The sequence below is a fragment of the Hipposideros armiger genome, unplaced genomic scaffold (assembly GCF_001890085.2).
Source record: "Hipposideros armiger isolate ML-2016 unplaced genomic scaffold, ASM189008v1 scaffold_21, whole genome shotgun sequence".
In the NCBI taxonomy this organism is placed as follows: domain Eukaryota; kingdom Metazoa; phylum Chordata; class Mammalia; order Chiroptera; family Hipposideridae; genus Hipposideros; species Hipposideros armiger.
In genome coordinates, this window is record NW_017731371.1 from 6,657,135 (window position 1) to 6,675,284 (window position 18,150).

An 18,150-nucleotide genomic window follows, 5' to 3' on the forward strand; every position below is an offset into this window, starting at 1 on the left:
GAAAGAGTTTACAATTTTGCTTTTTCCTTTCCATTCCAGGAGTCCTTTTATTGAAAAATGAACCAGACTCAGTATTGGACAGAAACTTCCTGATGAGATACATGGAAATTCTGAAACACAAAGTATAATAAATTCTAAATGCCTTTCTATCTGCAAAAGATGGTCATGGCAAGGTGAATGTATTAAAATAGAAATGTGGCTCTGGAAGTGGTTTTTTTTTAAACAAAATAATTAAAGACTGTTAGGAATACCAGACTATATATATCAAGAATTAAGGATAATAGACATTTGTGAATAGTAAGCAAAGTATATATAATAAAAAATAAAATATAATTATACAACTCCATCATTTCAAAGTTGTTAACCTGCCTATATGGTTACCCAAATTTCTCTACCTTTCATTCTCAATAGAACAAGTGTCCCTGATCCTATAAGAAGCCCCAGCCTCCTTCCGTGCTCTGGAATCCATCCTTTTCAAAGTCTGTATTCCTTCAGTTCTCCTTTCTCCCACTGCACCATAAATCTGTCTCTTTCTTCTCTTTCTTTCTCTTTAACTCTCACCAGCATAGAACAATAATGTTTGCGACATTTTCTATCTTTAAAGAAATTCTTTCAAACCCCTGTTTCTCTTAATCTAAAGAGTTTATTGACCCGTTTTTCACTATCAATTTTTTCTGTGATCTCAATAAAACAAGACCTTTAGCCTCTATATTCCAATGGAACTGCCCTTGTCAAAGTTACCAAGTGCCTTGATGTCACCATATTCTCTATGCTTGTTCTCACCTTACTTGCTATCTCAGCAGTATTTGACATAGCTGGCCATTCTTTCTACAAGATTGAACTATATGAAATTTCTGGCTTTGTAGGTCTAAAGTGATTTAGGCGATTTCATTTGGCTCAATATAACAGTGTTACTTTATTTTTTTGTTAACTTCCATGATTCCAGTGTCTGGGGTTTTTTTCCCTTAGGATCTATTCCTTATCCATCTCATTTCTACCTTCATTGCCTTTGCTTTACCTTACTTCTTTGGCATAGGCTCTATTTTCTCCTCTACCTATCATCTCCCTCCCGGTGAGCTCATCTATTCCCACAATTTAAATATCTTCTTTGTGGTGGTGTCTCTTATATTTATATGTGAGTTTCCTCTGCTGTGAGGTCCAGATATATTTTTGCAACTACCTACTCACCCCTCACTGAGAACCACTGCTCAAGAGCTGTCTTCCACCACCTCTCACCTGGATCACAGTAACAGCCAACCAAGCAGGTCTCCTTGCTTCTTCTACCTCTGACCTCCTACGTTCAATTCTCCACATATTAGTAAAACGAGTTTTGTTTTTTTCGTTTTAATCAGAAATCAGTTCATGTCATTTCCCTGATGAAACATTTTACTCTAAATAAAACCATAGTTTTATGTGGGCTAGCCATTGCTCACATCTCTGATCTCACCTCATAAAATTCACTACATTCCAACCACACCATTCCTCAAACATACTAGGCTTGTTATATTCTGAGAGCATTCGGACTTGTTCTTCCCTCTGGATTTCTTGAGGTCTATTTCTATGTCAAACACATAATTTCAGAGTATATCACTTTTCTGTTCAAAATTCTGTAGTACATAGAAACAGACCTTAAGAAATCTAGGGGCTGGCCGAGTGGTGCGTTGGTTAGGATTTGGCTTGGGACACCAGCTCAGAGCAGCAGGGCCCCGGTTCAGATCCCACATGAGGGCCAGTGACGCTGCGCCCTCTACAGCTAAGATGGTGAACAACAGCTCAACCTGGAGCTGAGCTGCCGTGAGTCGCCAGCGAAGGCATAGGCTGCAGTGGGGCTGGCCAGCAGCTGGCGTGAGCTTTCGTGAGCTGCCATGAGCCACCATGAGCGGCCGTGAGCCACTGTGAGCAGCCGTCCAATGGCCGGGGAGCAACTGCCTCACCCAGGAAGAGCGCAATGATAATACCAACATGGTATTGTCGTTGTTGATAATACCAGCAAGCGACGTCCTGCACAACTAGATTGAAGAACAAAAGGACAGCAACTTGTCTGTTCCCCTTCCCCAATCCCCCAATGCTGTTCCCCTCCCCCAATTACCCTATAAAATCTTAAAAAAAAAAGAAATCCAGATCTTGGAATTAAAAGAACTTAATAGCAGTTACTACAAGTACATTTAAGAATGTAAAGCATGGTCATAAGAATGAACAGATGGAGAATATCAGCAGAGAAATGAAAATGACAAAAAAATAAATGTAAGTTTTAAAACAAAAGTACAATATCTGGAATGAAAAATTCACTGGATAGTCTAAACATCATTATAGGTTGGAGAAGAAATGATTAGTGAAATTGTAAACAAATTAATAGCAATTACCTATTGTGAAGAACATAAAGAGATTTACAAAGTATGAAGATAGCTTTAGTGACTTGTAGGACAATATCAAGTAGTCTAACATATGTGTAATTGGAGTCCAAGAAGGAAACGGGAGACATAATGGGGTGGAAAGAATATCTAAAGAAATAATGGCCAAAAATAGCAATTTCTATTAAGCCTTCAACATGCTATTTATGGGGTTGATGACTCCAAAAATCATGAATCCTCAGATTCCTTAATGACTAGCATTCCCCCATTTTTTTTAAGACAATGAACTCCCCCAGGATTCCCTTCCTCTCCCCCCCCAACTTCCCTCCTAGGCCATTCATAGACTTAAGTAACAGCAAAACCAGGCCACAGATGTACTGGGTCTAATAAGGAAGGAAAGGGATTGCAGAATCTAACCAACATGTACCAGCAGGAACTGAGAGATTATGTGTGGCCCTGGATTATGAGGGTGAATGATCAAGGATGTGAAAGTTTTCTACATTGCCCTGGATGTGTAAAATGACACAACGATTTTGAAGAAATTGATCGGGCAGCTTTTTACATAGTGAAACATGCACTTGTTCTTTAACCACAAAAATCTCAATCCTAAGTATTTATGTTTAGATTCATGAGCCTATTTTCCTAGGACCTGATGTCAAGGAAACTTTGTTCATTGTGTATGCTTTTCTAATTCCAGTTAATTATAGTGCTTTACAGCGTTCATAAGACAGAGGATTATTTTATTTTCAGGTGATCGCTTTTACTCGCTTAAACACAAATCTTCTGTTTCAATATAAAGTCCTGATATTTACTCTTAAACCTCTTCATATTTTGCAATTCCAAGTCCAAGTTCTCCCAGAAATTGGGTTAAGATAAAGGGAGGTCAAGATATCAAATCGATTACTAGAGATATTGTGTTCCATAGGACTGAAAAAAAACAAACCCAAAACATGAAATTCTGAGCCTTGTGGGGCCCTAAGGAAGCATTTTAAACTCGGCTGCTCCTAAAATATCTATCAGCCTGTCCTACTGGTTTTAGATTACTACTGCTATCTCCGAGGAGGGCTGCATGCTTCAGCCACAGGATCAACAGGTACCTCCTCCCAGCAGGTTCCGGGAGTCCTGTGCTCCCAAGTACAACTCTCAACTCTCGGAAAACACCACTCTTTCTAAGGTGGGCGAGGCCGGATGGACGTGAGGGGCGGGGCGGCGGGGGGGAGCCAAATCTCCTCCCGGAGAGGCAGCCCCGCAGCAGCCAAAGGTTGGAGAAGGCGATCCGGAGGCGGGTGCAGGCGCTCTCTCGCGCGCGTGCGCGCGCGCCCGGGCCCCAGCGCGCAGCCCTCCGGTACGTCCGCCCTCTACCGGGGTGGGAAGGAGGACCCGCCCCTTCGCTTCCCGGGCGGGCTGGCGAGCGGGCGGCGCGGAGAGGCGGGGCCGCAGCGGCTGGCAGTGTCTGAGCCTCGGCGGCCTCGGAGCTGGCAGACGCTCGGGGGAACATGGCGGCGACGGAGGCGGCGGTCCCAGCGCTCCCCAACAGCGGCGGCGTGGGCGCGGGGGCGCCGTCGGGCACGGTCCCCGTGCTCTTCTGCTTCTCGGTCTTTGCGCGACCCTCGTCCGTGCCACACGGCGCGGGCTACGAGCTGCTCATCCAGAAGTTCCTCAGCCTCTACGGCGACCAGCTGGACATGCACCGCAAATTCGTGGTGCAGCTCTTCGCGGAGGAGTGGGGCCAGTACGTGGACCTGCCCAAGGGCTTCGCGGTGAGCGAGCGCTGCAAGGTGCGCCTGGTGCCGCTGCAGATCCAGGTGGGTCCTGCTGGTGGGGGAGGCTGCGCGCCCCGCCGCTGCTCCGACTCCCCGTGCGTCCCTGTCCCCGCTGCGCTCCTCAGGTGCCCCCGCGCCGCCCGGGCCCTGCGCGCCTCGCCGGCTTGGAAGGGTCGCGCCGCTATCGCAAGCCTCGGAGACGGCCCAGAGAATGTAGCGGTCCAAAGGTGACGGTCACCAGCTGTCCTCTGTTTTAGGCGGGGGCGTGGGTCTCCCAGCTGGTGGCTGCGCGCGCGAACGCCCCCCACGTGTGTGGTCCTCAGCCGCCCGCATCCGCTTTGTGTGCCGGGCGCGAGCCCCAGCCTCCTGCGTAACCAAAAGACTGTGCAGTAGTGGCTGAGTTTTTATTTTGAGGCGATGCACAACGAGGGAAAAGAGGTTGTGGGGAGTATTGGCCGTAGGGTTTGTTACTCGGAGTTGTGTTCACCACTTGCGGAAACACAAACTTCAAGGAGTCAGACCCTTTCCCTTCCTCTTCCCCAGCTTTCAGTTTCTTGACCTGAAGCCTCCCCTAACCTCAGGTGAGATAACCTTTTCCTTAGCCTCTTCCTAGGACCTGTCACCTGAATCTGTTGATTGATTATATACCTGCGTCGCCTACATTGAAGAAGTCTTTTGACGCCAGGACTGCAATGCCTTATTAAATATCAACTTCAGCTAGACCATGATTTCCTGGTCGCGCTGGCTGAGAAAGTTGTTATACCTCAGGCTTATCTTACAGCTTTTAAATCTTTTTTTAAAAGCCATGCTCTAATACTACAGTTAGTTGGGTGTCCTGTCCCCTTTTTGCGTTCAAAGGACTCGCTAGAGGATTAATATTTTAGAAAAGAAAGAACATAAAGATATATTTTAGATACTACACCATCAGCATTTGGTCTTTACTTGAGAAACTGAATAGCCATTTCTACGGAAGGCCAAATTGAAACGTGGGATTCAGAGTTAGAAGGCACTTTAATATTCAAGTGTCGTTTTCTGAGGATTATTCTCTAGTTTTTTTCTCAGCTGTCATGGGCAGTGGAATTGGTCTTGTTTCCTCTCACCCAGCACCCTTGCCAGAAGCTTCCAAAGCAGGTACTTTAACCTGGATAAAGTTCCTGTGTTCAGAGGACAAAGGCTTAAGAGTCCACTGCCACCCCTGGAGAGTCTAGAGCAGCGGTTCTCAACCTTCCTAATGCCGCAACCCCTTAATACAGTTCCTCATGTTGTGGTGACGCCCAACCATAAAATTATTTTCGTTGCTACTCTATAACTCTAATTTTGCTACTGTTATGAATCGTAATGTAAATATCTTTTTGTTTTCCCGATGGTCTTAGGCGACCCCTGTGAAAGGGTCGTTTGACCCCCAAAGGGGTCGCGACCCACAGGTTGAGAACTGCTGGTCTAGAGGGAGACAGATGGTCTTGATTACCCCAGAATTTGTCCTGCTGTCCATGTGGAGAATTTGGACAATTGTGGTTCAGTGGTGTTGACTACTCCCTGTTTTTATGTCTTTAAGAGCTTTCATGGCAGTTAAAATAGTCAAGGGAATGTACAGTATAGCATAGGGAATGTAGTCAATAATATTGTAATAACTATATGGTGTCAGATGGGTGCTAGACTTATGGGGGTGATTACTTTGTAAGGTGTGTAAATGCCTCATCACGATATGTGCACCTGAAATGAATGTAATACTGTATGTCAACTGTAATTGAAAAATAAATTTTAAAAAATAATTAAATTTAAAAAGGCTGACACCTCTCTGCAGCCTTCCTTGTCAGTCTATTTAGATTATTATTGCTGCCAAAATACCTAAGAAGTTGGATGCATCTTTGACGAATCCATTAATAAAGGCAAGAATCCAAATAACAACTGAGAAGGTCCTAGAGCCATTCTGAGGACGCAGACTTCTTTGTGATGAATTGTTGTAGTGGCTGCAAGTGAGGGTGGGCTGTTACCTAATGAGATGTTATGCCAAACTAGCACCCCCACCCCCACATCTGTAAGGTTTTTTTTCTCACCCAAGATAGGATTTTTTTTAATTTTGAAAAATTCACAGCCTGTGTCTGACAACTCTTTGTAATTAAATGTTCTGGGAATGAATAATGTATATGTATATACTTGAAATGTCTTATACATTCTCAAAAGGCATTATATAATTCAGGTCACTCGTGGCTTTTGAAATATTTTGCTTGGTGTAGGAGATAACATATAGATAATTTTTTGTGGTGATGTTTAAAATAATTACAATAATGGCACTACTCTTCCATTTAAAAAAAATTTTTTTTTCACTAAATAGTCCAAGAATTCTTAAGTATCTGTTATATAATAATATATTATTAAATGTTTTTAAATGTTTTTCTTTTATATCATCTTATTTTAGTAATCTTGTATTTTGATTTCCTCAGCCAGGTGCCTCCCCCAGCTTAAAAATAGATAATGTGGAGGGATACATGCACACATACATACACCCCCCCCCATATATCCATGTACCTATTCTGATACCTGTTTATAGCTATATGAAAACATATATATGCATATATGTATATATATGTATATATGTGTGTATATACTCTCAGAAGAGAAAGGGAAGATACTGTTTTTCATGACCATTTTACTATATGTTTTTTGGAACCCAGTTTATAATCCTAGAGATAGGAACATTTTATGGCTAGAGTTCTTCCCACAAATATCTGGTAGCAGCTATAAGTGCCTGGCACCGTGAATGCAAACATGAATAAGACCCAGTTCTGGTTCCAACTCTTTCATTTTGCAGAGGAGCAGACCGTCCAGGGGATTGCCAAGGTTCCATGGTAATGGTGGATGTACGAAAGCATGGGAAGGACCTCCCTTATAACTGACCATAGCATTCATGTTCTCTTTTTATGCTTAATGAAAGGATAAAGCTGAATGGAAAATAAGCCACCAACTTGAACTTGTAATGTCATTTGTTTTGATGCTGTTCGTCATTCTTTGGAATAGATGCCTATCATGGGAAGATTCAAGGTGACCCATTGGTGAAGCCATTCTACTGGGATGGTAGGCCCCTTCTTGCAGAGGTAGGGACAAAGAGCATAAGTTTGGCCACGTGTCATCCACTGCTTAAATAATGTGACTTGTTATTTCTCCAAACATAGCCTTACAGCCTCTATGACCCTGGGTCACATACTATGTATTCTAGAATATAGTCTCCATTTCCATAGGGGTCTGAGTTTGTTTTCATGCTTGTTCTGACTGCCATTGCCAGTGACCTTGTAAAACACAGTGGTTGCTTGTGCTACACTGTCTGCACCCATGTTCGGTTAGTGGTTCTATGGGGACTGACCTTTAAGACCCCCATTGCCAGTATTAGGCTATAGTAACTTTTTAGTGTCTTCTTTTATGAAATAGTCTGTCAGAGTGACTAGAGTCTGCTGACAGCTCAGGTAGCCAAACGGCTCTTGTTTCAAGCATGGTTTATGTGTCTTTAGCTTTGTCAGAATGCTTGAAGTCTGAGGAATTTTGAGATGCAGGGGAAGAAATGTAAATGAGAGGATTATGCAGTGGGAATTTAGGTCATTTTTATGACTTACAAGTTTGAAATTTTCAAATGGAATTTCCCAAGTTTTAACTAATGGAAACATTCATCTCTGGAAACTCGTGTAAATTTGATATCATACCTCCACCAGTGTGTTTTCCAGCTTGTCACCAGGGAAGGCAGAGCCCAGAGGAGAGGAAGGAGTGGACGTTGTGAGAAGGATGCCAGCGAGAGGATTTTGCTTTAGTACAGAGGAGGGAAGGCTCTGACAGCTTTGTGTGGGCAGAAGATAAGGGCTTCCCTGGGAAGGTTATTTTGACCTTTTCCTGAGATTAGGTTAGTTGGGAAGGGATTTGGCTCCAGCTTTCTTAGAAGTTTACTGCGGTTATCATTTTAAACAGGGGCATGGACATTTTATAGCTAAAAGAGACTCCAGAGTTCACGGTGGGAAGAGAGAGAAGGCACGCTTAGGAAAGAAGAGGAAAAGGAACCTGCTCCCCCTTGGGCTTGCTGGTTTGAAAGGGGTGATTTTTGAGTATGGAACCTTTACTGTGGGAACATGTGGGAGGAGCAGGTGGAAATCAATATTCTTTGGAAGCCTACATTAAAAAGCCCCAAACCTGTTTTGCCAGAAACAGATCATATAGTAGTAAGTCATTTGGTGACATTTGGAAATCTACTTTATGAATCATCTTCTTAATTCTGCAGACTGTGTTAACAAGTTAGGCAATATTAGTGTGAGTGTATGTTTATTACACATATACATACACACATGTGTATGTGTGTATATATGTATATACACATATATATGGATCTTAGTAAATGGTATTTTTTACCTCATTACAGAAAAAGTTATTATTTTTTTAAAGATTTTATTGGGGGAATTGGGGACGAGGAACAGTGTTGGGGAATTGAGGAAGGGGAACAGCCAAGTTGTTGTCCTTCAGTCTTAGTTGCGGAGGGTGCAGCTAACTTAGCTCCAAGTCCAGTTGCCATCCGGCTGTCCATCGGCAGCACACAGCAGTTCAGCTCAAGGTACCATGTTCAATCTTAGTTGCAGGTGGGCATAGCCCACCATCCCATGAGGGAGTCGAAACGGTAACCTTGTTGTTAGGAGCACATGCTCTCACCAACTAAGCCATTCTGCCACCTGTTGGCAGCTCAGCTTGGACACAGCTCACTGGCCCATGTGGGAATCGAACCGGCGACCCTGTTGCTCAGAGCTCACACTCTTAACCAACTGAGCCACTTGGCTGGCCCCCAGAAAAAGTTTTTTAACATACTGAACTTCAGAGTGTAGTGTATGTTTTCTCTATGAGAGATATCACAATAGCCTGATATATTTATTGACTGATTACATGAAGCTCATTAAATCCTTGAAATAGCCCTATGAGGTAGATACTATTTTTCTTGCTTTGTTACAGGTTAAGAAACTGCTGTTTGGAGATGATAATGGATTTGCCTAATTTAATGTACTTGAAATCAGTGAAATTGAGATTTGGACTCAGATTCTAATGTCCACGGGCTGTGCTGTGTAGGGAGCCTTGTCACCCAGGGGAGTCACATCACACAGACCTCTGTATTAAGTGAGTCAGTATTGGAGCAGTACTGACTTCACTGTAGCTGTGGTAATCAGATTTCCTTAAAAACACTTCTGAGTGAAATAATGATACCCATGTCCTTTTCTTTCTCTCAAGCAGATCATGCCTGTTTTGTGATTATAATAGACTACCAACGTTTTGAAAACATCTCACTTACAATTCCAAACTTTAATCATTCCTAAAGATATACATTTTACTCATTGTAGTAGTTCACTGAGGGGTTGCTGTACCACACACTTAATGGCTTACACAACAGAAATTTATTTTCTCCCAGTTCTATAGGCCAAAGGCCAGGGTTGGTTCCTTCTGGGCTGTGAGGGAGAATCTGTTCCACACCGCTCTCCTGGCTTTTGGTAATTTGCTGGCAATCTTTGGTATTGCTTGGCTTATAGGCACGTCACATTGATCGCTGCCTTCCTGTTCACAAGGTCTCTGTCCAATTTTCCCCTTTTTATAAGGATGCCAGTCATGTTCGACCAGGCACCCACCCTCTTCCAGTATAGCCTCATCTTAACTAATGATATTTTTCAATGACTCAATTCCAAATAAAGTCATTTTCTGAGGTCTTAGGGGTTAGGAATTCAACGTAATGAATTTTGTGGGACACAATTCAACATATAACATTCACCATGTATTACTTTTATGGAGGGAACAAAACTGGTGCACAGTGTATCACTAAGCAAGGCCAGCCACCCTCTAAGCAAGGCCAGCCACCCTTTATGTGCCTGTCCTGAGTAACCAGGGGGACTGAGCAAGGGAGGGACTGGTTTCTTACCAGTGTGGTAGACTTTGTTAGAAAGTGGTCAGAGCATGTGTGGTAGTAAAGGAGGGTAAACCCTATCATGATATTGGTAATAATGGGACTTGGGGATGAAAAGTCTTTTGAATATGAAATCTAAGGTCAAATCCCAGCTATGACAGTTCTTAAGAAAGTAGACAAAAAAATTATACTAGAAATTGATCTCTTAAACTCTTACTTGAGAAAGCCATTAGCAGTGATCAACTTTTTGCATTTAAATATATATATTGAAATGTGTTATTTATGTATGGATATGTGTAGATATATAGATATGTGAAGGTGTGTGTGTATATATATACACACACACACACACACATATATTTTTATTTTTTATTGATTTACTAATTTTTTTTTAAGTTGCAGAAAAAGACAGTTTATTAGAAGAAAAAATACATTTCAGAGAAGCAGAAGTGGGCCCGAGCAGTAGAGAATGGCTCAAGAGCCATTATTAAAAGAGAAAAAGCGGGCCGAGCAAAAGAAGCTCAAAAAGCCCACGTATATATTTTTAAATGTGATTTCTTCATGCTTCTTGAACATACACACACACTAATATTGCCTAACTTGTTAACATAGTCTGTAATTGCGACACTTTTACTTGTGCTGGCACTTGGTCAAATCCACTTTTAATTTGCTGTCTTGCAGCTGCAACATGTAAATGTTTGACTATGAGCAGTATTTTTAGTTACTACAAGGTTTTGTTTTAAGAGAAAGTCATGAGTCAAAGTAAGAAGTCCCTGAATTACAGAGTCAGTGTGTAATTTAACAACAGCTTTTGGAATTCATACGGATTGGTGTGAGGGGGTTGTTAGTTGAACATGGTTAGAGGGATTTTTGGTTAGGTTTGGGTTTTGGGTTTTTTTGTTTTGTTGCTGTTTTTTTGTAGCCTCAAAGCCTCTTTGGCTTATAAGGTGTGTAGCTGATTCATAAAGTAGCTAGCATCTTTTCCCCCAACTACCATAGCATAGGGAGACCATTTTTTTAAATAAACTTTTTATTTTAGGATAGTGTTAGAGTTACAGCAAAGATAGCACAGAGTTCTATACCTGTATCTAGCTTCCCTTCTTATTAACATCTTATGTTACTGTGGCATATTTCTCACAACTAGGGAATCACTATTAGTATATTACTATTAACTGAGCTCCACACTTTATTAAAATTTCAGTAGCTTTTCCCTAATACCCTTTTTCTGCTCCCAGGTCCAATCCGAGGTACTAATTACATTTAGTTGTCATGTCTCCTTAGGCTCCTGTGGGCTATGACAGTTTCTCAGACTTTTATTGTTTTTGATGATCTTGGCCGTTTTGAGAAGTACTGGTGAGATATTTTGGTAGCATGTACCTCAGTTTGGGTTTATCTGATTTTTTTTTTCATGCATAGATTGGAGTTGTGGGGTTTTGAAAGGAAAATCATGAAGGTCATTCTTATTACATTACATCAAGGCTACATACCATCAACATGATATCATTGATTACCTTAACCTGGTTGAGGCAGTATTTGCCAGATTTTTCCACTGTAAAGTTACCCTCCTCCCTTTATACTCTACTCTGAGGTAGCAGATTATTACTAAGTGCAGGCCACATTCAAGGAGATGCTGGGAGTTAAACTCCAACTCCTTGAGAGGAGAATAGGCATTTTTTATTCACTAAATACCTAGAATTATAATTCACTAAATTATAACCAATCCTCTCTGCATAAAAATATGCCTTGCCACCTTATCTCTATGGTTTCTTTCTTTGTTTACTGAAGTTTTATAGATGATGAGTTCCTAGACTAGAAAGGCTTTGCAGGGTGGTGAGGATTTTCGAGCTGCATTTTCTGACCTCTTAATCTGTGTCTAATATGACATATGATCCCCTGCACAAAAAAGAATACCTCACTGCTGAAATGAGGTACAGGGAAGCACCAGGTAACAGGAACCCCAGTAGACCACAACTCTTATAGGATTTCTGGGTAGGTACGGTTTTATTCCTTTAAATGTCCCAAATATTTGGACCATTTTATATTGTAGTTCTAAAGTACTATAAAATTTAACATTTTCTTAATGAGTGTGTTAAAATGATGTTGCCCCAATTTATAAGTTATATATACAGCTTGTTACTCTTTTACTAGAGGTCTAGATTATAGAATGAGTTGAATTTTAATGTGCTTTTATTGTATTTTGAATCATTGTCAGCTGTCATTTCTTGCTGCTGTCAGTTTGCCAATCTCCAGCAGTTTCCTTTCTTATTGCTGTTTATAACCTGAAACAACCCAACTTGTTGGGAATGTACAGAGTTAGTACAGTCTGAGATAAAATCGGAGAGCTGGAGATCTAAGCAAGTATAAGCTGTATGCTAATGCATGGCCATCCAGCACACTTATGCAGCTGCCCAGGAGTTTTCTTTTGCGTGCTTGCAGGTTTTCACATGTAGGAGAATGGTGAGATTGACTCAGCTGCATTACTATAATTTGAAACAGGCCAGTTGCAGGTAAACTGCTTTTCATAGTGGGCCCTAAACAGTGTGAATGACTAGGGACCCACAGTTCAAATTTATAAAAATACATGGATTTTGAGCCTTTGTAGCCGAGATTTAATGTTTACTGAGAATTTAAAATACATAGACATAAATAGTGACTCTTTTAAAAATAGCCCCCTGAGTACTCATATACACATCGTCACTGCTTTTGAAAATGACCAAAATGGAGACATCATCTTTGCATTAAAAATTTAAGTAAGGAAACAGTCAAAGATAGAATATATAATTTAAGATGCTTGAATATTTATTTAACCATATAATACTTTATTGGCAAAGTAGGAAAACCCTACACATAGTGTTAGAATTACAGATGACACCTGTTCTGACATGAACTTGGTGTTGGATTGCACGTGGTTAGTCAGCGCACATCTATAGAGTTAGTGCCAGAGGGAGATTGAAGTGCTAGAGTCCCTCAGGCCAGGACATAGATAAATCAAGTGCAAACTGATTAGAACAGTCATACTATTAAGGATAAAAGATTCCTTTTAATGATTGACTTAATTCCTGTAGTAATTGTTTCCTAAGAGTATGCTGTGTGCAGGGTACTAAGTCAGAGTCTAGGGCCAGGCTGGTGGTGAAGTCACCACCATGTAACCAGGACACAGGTTCCTCTAGAAAATCGTTAGTCATCATCATCCGTGGGTGGTTTTAGAGAGAGCAAAACAGGGCAATTAGAGGGAAGGTTTAAGAGAGGGCTAGTAAGAGTAGTGGTATGGTTTCATTCAGGACCAGATTGCATCCTTTACAGAGCGTTCTATAAATTTGGGAAGCTAGAAGAAAAAGCACCATGGACTTTTGAGAATTCAGTGAAATTAAATTCTTATAATCAGTAGTGATTTTCACTTTTTGGTACATCCATATTGGGCTCAAGTTGTTAGAGTAGACCAATCACAGCATTTAATGTAAACTCTTGGCAATAGAACACCCAGTTTTCATCTTTATTCATTGACTTTCCTGATTGTGATAAATATGTTTTAAAATGCAAATGTCAAATTTATGTCTGTTCATTTAACAGTAGTGATGTGCATGGCATCATTTCATTACATTTTTGTGAACTCTAAGAAATTACTCTTGAGAATAGCATCTTAATATTTCTATCTTGATGATAGCAATAATTGTGGATTTGTCTATTTTTTAGTTTTATGTTCCATGGTCTCTACTACAGATTATTATTATTATTATTATTATTATTATTATTATTATTATTTTAAAATTTTATTGGGGAATTGGGGGAGGGAACAGCGTTGGGGAATTGGGGAAGGGTAACAGACAAGTTGCTGTCCTTTTGTTCTTCAGTCTAGTTGTGGAGGACGTCGCTTCACTGGCCCATGTTGGTATTATCATTGCGCTCTTCTTGGGTGAGGCAGATTGGTTGCCGGCCTTTGGACGGCCGCTCACAGTGGCTCTTGGCAACTCACACCAGCTGCCAGCCACTCACACTGGCTGCCAGCCACCCACGATAGCTTATGGCAGCAAACTGCTGCAGGGGCTGCAGTCTATGCCGTCGCGGGCAACTCACAGCAGCCCAGCTCCAGGTCGAGCTGTTGTTCACCATCTTAGCTGTAGAGGGCGCAGCGTCACTGGCCCTCAACGTGGGATCCAAACTGTGCAGCCCTGCTGCTCAGAGCTGGAGCTCCCAAGAGAGCTCTTAATCAGCGGAGCCTTGGACAGACCCCAAGCCAACTGTAAACCAGCGTGCCACTCGGCCGGCCCTGCTACAGATTATTTTAAATTTAACTCTGTATGTATAAACAATACCATCATCAAATTTACGTTTTTTACTATTGTAACATTTTTTTCTGATTATAAAACTAATACATATTTTTAAAATAGCATTCAGCAAATGTTTTTAAATAGCACTTGGAAAATATAAAATAGTACAAACAAGACAAATAAACAAAAACCAATAGATACAGACAACAGTTTAGTGGTTACCCGACGGTGGGGATGGGAGAAGAAGAAGGTCAAGGGGATCAAATATATGGTGATGGAAAGAGAACTGACTGTGGGTGGTGCACACACAATGCAATGTGTAAATAATGTGTTACAGAATTGTACACTTGAAACCTAATAATTTTACTAACCAATGTCACCCCAATAAATTTAATAAAAACAAATACTATATAGAAAGGTAGGTAGATAGAAAGGTATAAAGAAAAAATATTACCAACAACCCTAACTATATAACCATTTGTTATTATTTTCATATATTAGCTTCTTTTTATTCATATTTTTACATTATTGAAATACCATTGAATTGTGCTCTGTTTTAAAAATTCACATTAGATTATGAGCATTTCTTCTTAGATGGCACAAATTCTTTGAAAACATATAAATATGTTGTTTTAATTGGCTAAAAAATGCTTTTTCATGTGAATGTGTTAAAATTTGTGAATTCTTTTCTGTATGGTTGGTCCTGGGTTTATTACTAATTCTCACTATTAAAAGCAATTCAGTGGACATTTTCATGGATCTTTTTTTTTCTGTAATTCAGATCATTTCTTTTAGTTAATAGTTGCAGAAATTGACTTACAGGGTCAAACAGTAGGAACATTTTTCTTCCTTTATTGACCTTCACTGAAAATAAATGTCATTGTATAATGAGCACTAAATCATTTTTTTTTCTTTTTTTTCTCAGCTCACTACCCTGGGAAATCTTATACCTTCAAGCACTGTGTTTTTCTGCTGTGACATGCAGGAAAGGTTCAGACCAGCCATCAAGTATTTTGGGGATATTATTAGTGTGGGACAAAGACTGGTATGCTTGTTTATTTTTTCCAATTCACTGAAGCATAATATACATTCATAGATACACACATATGTATATTGCTGATTATCTTTGTGGTTTTCTGTTTTGTTCTGCAGTTACAAGGGGCCCGGATTTTAGGAATTCCTGTTATTGTAACAGAACAGTACCCTAAAGGTCTTGGAAGCACTGTTCAAGAAATTGATTTAACAGGTGTAAAACTGGTACTTCCAAAGACCAAGTTTTCAATGGTATTACCAGAAGTAGAAGCGGCATTAGCAGAGATACCTGGAGTCAGGAGTGTTGTGTTATTTGGAGTGGAAGTAAGTACCTTTTGTTATGTTTTGGACGTAATATCATGTGTAGAAAACTTGATGCCAGAATGCAGGTTTTGAATATAGAGTACCATGTAGGTGGTAATCATGATGAAAAATAGCCACCGTTTACTATTGATTATTAGCATGGCGCCGATCCAAACACACACACACACATACATACATACATATATATATATATATATATATATATATATATATATATATGTATTAATTTATGAAACTCTCACAGCAACCCTCTGAGTTAAGTTTTCTTGGTTTTCCCATATCATAGATGAGAAATCTAAAACACACATGCCACATAACTTACCCAAGGTCATACAGCTAGTTGGGGGATGGAGCTAAATTGGAATCTTAGGTTAGTGAATTCTTTGGCCTTTGCTTTTAACCACCACTTTGGAACACAATTTCACCAAAGGCATTATTTTTTATTTATGTGTTGTAGGATTTCACCTTGGTCATATCTTTGCTCAAGAAAAACCTTAGAAGTCATGTCATTCATTGTCCTTCATATTTGAATTATGTACATACCTTTTTAAAGGGAAAAGAATGCTCATGGATTCCTAATACTGATTAAAATGATTTGTTTGATTTGTTTTTTTGGACATGTACAAACAAAATATAAGTATTCATAGCTTGTAAACAACTATTGAACTAAATTTTTAAAATTATGAAAAAACTATAAAAACAGTGATATCCAAATAATAATAATATTAATTTATTTATGATGTTTCGGTAGTAGGTTCATATAGTAGGTTTCAATAGTAGAAGGATGTAGTCTCAGGTTTAGATGTATGTTAAATATCTATATTTCGACTTCAGTGATAATATAGAGGAAGCCTGTTTGTATAAATATGTCACGTCAGATGCTGTTGCTGACATCTGCAATTTTTTTGATTAATTATCATTATTAAACCTCGTGCCTAATGAAAGTCATCTTTGAGCTGTCTTCCAGTGCTAATTTTAATAAGGTGTCAGTTGATAATCCACCAAAGCTCTTTTGTCCTATAAAGATATGTGGCATTATTGAAATCGGCTTTCATTGGTTGTTTCATTGGTAATAACTCAGTTATGTTGGAGCATGTTTTCACTCTTCGTTTTCTGCTCATATTATGTGTTACAAGTTAGTACTTACAAAGATGGAAACTGTATAATACGTTTGCTGGTGATGTAAACTGGATATTTTCACCTGTGTCACAGCTATTTTTAACTTGGCCTACCTTTCCTCCTGGGTGCCTGGGAACAACTCCCTTTTCCCACTACTTTCTCCATCTGCAGTACTGCAGACTCCTCATTGGTGTTAGGCGCTTGGTGTGAATTCAGATATAACCTCCGCTGTGAGTGGCATTAAAACTGAGTGGTAGTGGTCAGCTGTATAAAGGTCATCCAGGTCACATAGAGGAAAATCTTATAAAAAATTCTCACAGAGCTCTAAGAATATGATCAAGGTTCCTAGTATGAGGGACATTGATATAATTCGATTCCCAACTTTACAAGGAGGAAACCAAAGCCAGCGATGCCACTTATGCCCATGACCACCTAGCACGGTAGAGGCGAAACCAGCGCTGGCACAAGGTCATTAGACCTGTAGTGCTCTCTCCGTTTCATGTGCCTGCACGTTTGTAAAGTACGTTCAGTTAACCGCTTTACTATAATACATATGATTTTTTGCTTTTCCACTAGACTCACGTGTGCATCCAGCAAACAGCTCTGGAATTGGTTGGCCGAGGTATTGAGGTTCATATTGTTGCTGACGCCACCTCATCAAGAAGCATGATGGACAGGATGTTTGCTCTTGAGGTAACTGTCCTGCTTTAAAATAAATCATTTATCACTTTTCTAAATAAATTTGAAGAGCATTGAATATTTAACAGCTATGGAAGATTGACCTCCTAAATTTGAGCTTGGTCAAACAGTACCAGGTTCATTGATTTCCAGAGTCTGGACTGTACATTGACCCACCTTTGAGGTCTCGCCTCCATATCCTATCGTATATCTTCTGTTTCCTGAGGTCTAGATTACTCCTGACGCCAAAAGCTCCTTATATCTTTTGTCATAAGTTTGCTATATTGTTTTATGCATGAACTGAGAGGTTATTCCAGTAAGCTTAATCTGTAGCATTTAGAGATTTGCAAATTAAAAACAGGTCACCTAGGTTTAACTCAGCCAAGATCTAGCCAAACCCAGGGCACAGTGGGCCTAAGCCCGGTTCAGCCTCATATCTTCCTCAGACTTGAGTTTCTGGGGATAGGAGGTGTGTCACTAAGTGTGGACGGCACTCACGTGCAGTGTTTCATGGCTCTGCACTAGGGTGTCAAGATGCACCAGAGTCAGGAAGGCGGTGATCTCTGGGCAGTGTTGCATAGCAGTGGTCTTACTTGAGTATTTCCTATTTATTCCAAGACACTGAAAAGCAAACTACCACATAACGCTTTGAATCATTCACTCCATATTGTGGTGTCTCTCTCTCTCTCTCTCTCTCTCTC

At 40.3% G+C, this 18,150-nt stretch overlaps 1 protein-coding gene across 1 annotated transcript in view; it reads left to right on the forward strand.

The window, feature by feature from the left end:
• Window positions 1-3,655: 3,655 nt before the first annotated feature.
• The window catches only part of ISOC1 (isochorismatase domain containing 1), a 19,675-nt gene continuing 5,180 nt past the window's right edge, over window positions 3,656-18,150 (forward strand). Inside the window, exons 1-4 of the mRNA XM_019635276.1 lie at window positions 3,656-4,156; window positions 15,222-15,341; window positions 15,449-15,652; window positions 17,348-17,464. Of these exons, the coding sequence (XP_019490821.1) occupies window positions 3,848-4,156; window positions 15,222-15,341; window positions 15,449-15,652; window positions 17,348-17,464 (750 nt within the window). The 5' untranslated portion in view covers window positions 3,656-3,847. The remainder of the gene's footprint in view (window positions 4,157-15,221; window positions 15,342-15,448; window positions 15,653-17,347; window positions 17,465-18,150) is intronic.